Raw genomic sequence first — 2,500 nt, 5'->3', positions numbered from 1 at the left:
TCACAATATCACTTTCACTGTTTCAATTTTTCATCCCCCATTTTAGGGGTACATATTGATTTATAAAATTACTCAAAGGGTACAGAAGAAGGGAAAAAAAATTGGAATCCCTGATGTAATGGTTAATTTTCTGAATCCTCTCGTTTTTAATTGATTAGAATATTTTTGCTAATAAAGACCTGAAATTATTATATAAGATATACCCGTAGCTGTGTAAAGAATAGGCGAGGATATTGTAAATTGGGGAAAAAATTATTTCATGAAATTGGGAAAACCAAATTGTATTTCATGAAAAGTACAGGTATGACCTGCATGAACTAATCTATCAATTTATTTTACAAGTGTCTAGGCTCAATATAAACAGTAAACAGACAGAGACACCAAGAACTAATCTATCAGTTTATTTTACAACTGTGTGTGGGGTATAGATAAAGATACACCAAGAGGGACATACAGAAAGAAAGACTGAAAAATACCAATTCCTTAGTAATCCATTATTTAAAAAGAAAAAAAATTTCTTCCCAAAGGTGTGTTATCAGCCACTCTAGCCCTGTGCTGGGACGACCTGCAAGGATTCTCCTTGGCTTTCATCATCTCCTTCATGTCCTTCTCCGCCCTTTTCTACATGCTCCTTTCGGCTTATCTCTCAGACTTCAGCAGTTTTATTGGAACCATCGAAAAATCCTTCAGTATGATGTTAGGTAATGTTTTCATCTTTGTGAGAGACCAACTTCACAAGTTTCACCTTGTAGCGAATGTTTCTTTATTGAACAGGCTGACATAAATCTCCTTTTTATAGTTTATGTATGAAAGATCTATTTTAATGTTGTTGCTGTTCTTAAAATATCTTATTTTAATTTTTCATTACTTCTCTTGTAGTTTATCTATTTTTCATCTCCTTTCCTCACTGAGCTATTTTTCCCCGTTGACGCCCTTGGGCTTATAGTATCCTGCTTTTCCAACTAGGTTTGTCGCTTAGCTTGTGACTTGTGATAATAATAATAATAATAATAATAATAATAATAATAATAATAATAATAATAATAATAATAGTAATAAATCCACCCTTTTTCATAAGTCTTTAGTAAATATGATGACGACTTCAGGGTTAGTCATTTTATTAGGATAGATTTTCTCATTATGACGTGTAATGTTTTCAAAAACAGTAACCTCGCCCTACATCTCTAAGACATGTTCTTTACGTCCATCATTCTATTTCACATTTCCTTCGTCTCTTTGGTGCATATGCTTAACCACTGCTAAACCCAATAGACAAATCAATGATAGTTCTATCTTGAGCAAGAATGTGATGTTAATCTTAGCTTCTCATCAACAGGGAAATTCGACTTTGTGGAAATGAAAGCAGCCAACAGTTTAACACCCATAATGTTCTTCGTTTTCGTCCTGTGCAACTCGTGGGTATTGATAAATCTCCTGTTGACCGTCATCATACGATCATTCGAAGAGGTAGGTTCCAGACGACACATAAAAGGTCTGTAGAACAGGCCTAATGTATAGACCTCGGACACATATGTCTTATATAAAAGATTACTCGTGTCTTGAATGTCCCTTTTTATATCTGTCTTTATAGTCAGTTTCTATTATTACTTAGGTACGTTCTGTTTTATCATTATATATGCTATATACAAACACATCTATATATAATCTTACAGGTACTCATACGTACAGTTGGATACAGGAATTCCTGGTGCACCTCGCTCTGAACAGCGATTTCGTGGGTAACCCCACCCATCACTTCTGCCATCTCTCCCTACACTATCTGTTTGGTTACCCGCCGTGCTGTAAGGGTGTGGCAAGGTGCACTTCATCAGAGCAAATTCTGTCAGAAATTCCTGTGTCCAACTGTACATAATTGTTATTAATATCATCATTAGAAAATGATAGAAAAGTTTCCTTTAAAGAGCATACAAATAAAAGCAAACATAAAGAAGCAACAAAGGACAAGCTTATTAGCTAGCAAGCTCTCCACCACCAGCTCAGGAACAGACCTTAAGACTCTGAGCCATAGAGGCTTAGCACTTTATTACTCTATTGAAGAGTTCTATGCACCTGTGTGGGCAAGATCATGCCATGCGCATGAGGTAGACACAGAGCTTAATAAGTCCTGCTGAGTTATTACTGGCACCCTACGACTCTGAGCCAAACAGCTCTGGCACTTCATTACTCTACTGAAGAGTTCTATGCATCAGTGAGGGGAAGATCATGCCATGCACCTAAGGTAGACCCAGAGCTAAATAAGTACGGTCGGATTATTACTGGCACCCTAAAATCAACACCTCTGCCATCTTTATACAAGGTAGCTGGTATTCCCCCACCACATATCTGATGAGAAACACTAGCAAAAGCTGAAAATAATAAACAAATTAATGACCCTAGTCATCCACTCCACAATCACCAGGAAGCAAGGCAAAGACTGAAATCCCGCAAAAGCGTCGCAACAGTGGATGGATTAGAACCAATCTGGACAGCTGCTCACAGG

General features: G+C 37.0%; 2 protein-coding genes across 2 annotated transcripts in view; both read left to right on the top strand.

Annotated features, from left to right (window-relative positions):
* The window catches only part of Snr1 (SWI/SNF related, matrix associated, actin dependent regulator of chromatin, subfamily b, member 1), a 582,028-nt gene that overhangs the window by 517,712 nt on the left and 61,816 nt on the right, over nucleotides 1-2,500 (top strand). The window lies entirely within an intron of this gene.
* The window catches only part of LOC137653082 (polycystin-1-like protein 2), a 56,619-nt gene that overhangs the window by 51,547 nt on the left and 2,572 nt on the right, over nucleotides 1-2,500 (top strand). Inside the window, exons 32-33 of the mRNA XM_068386508.1 lie at nucleotides 528-701; nucleotides 1,337-1,467. Coding sequence (XP_068242609.1) covers nucleotides 528-701; nucleotides 1,337-1,467 — 305 coding nt within the window. The remainder of the gene's footprint in view (nucleotides 1-527; nucleotides 702-1,336; nucleotides 1,468-2,500) is intronic.

This window comes from Palaemon carinicauda, chromosome 1 (genome assembly GCF_036898095.1).
Source record: "Palaemon carinicauda isolate YSFRI2023 chromosome 1, ASM3689809v2, whole genome shotgun sequence".
Lineage (NCBI taxonomy): Eukaryota > Metazoa > Arthropoda > Malacostraca > Decapoda > Palaemonidae > Palaemon > Palaemon carinicauda.
The sequence above is the reverse complement of the archived record's forward strand: the minus strand, read 5'-3'. Positions and strand labels throughout refer to the sequence as shown.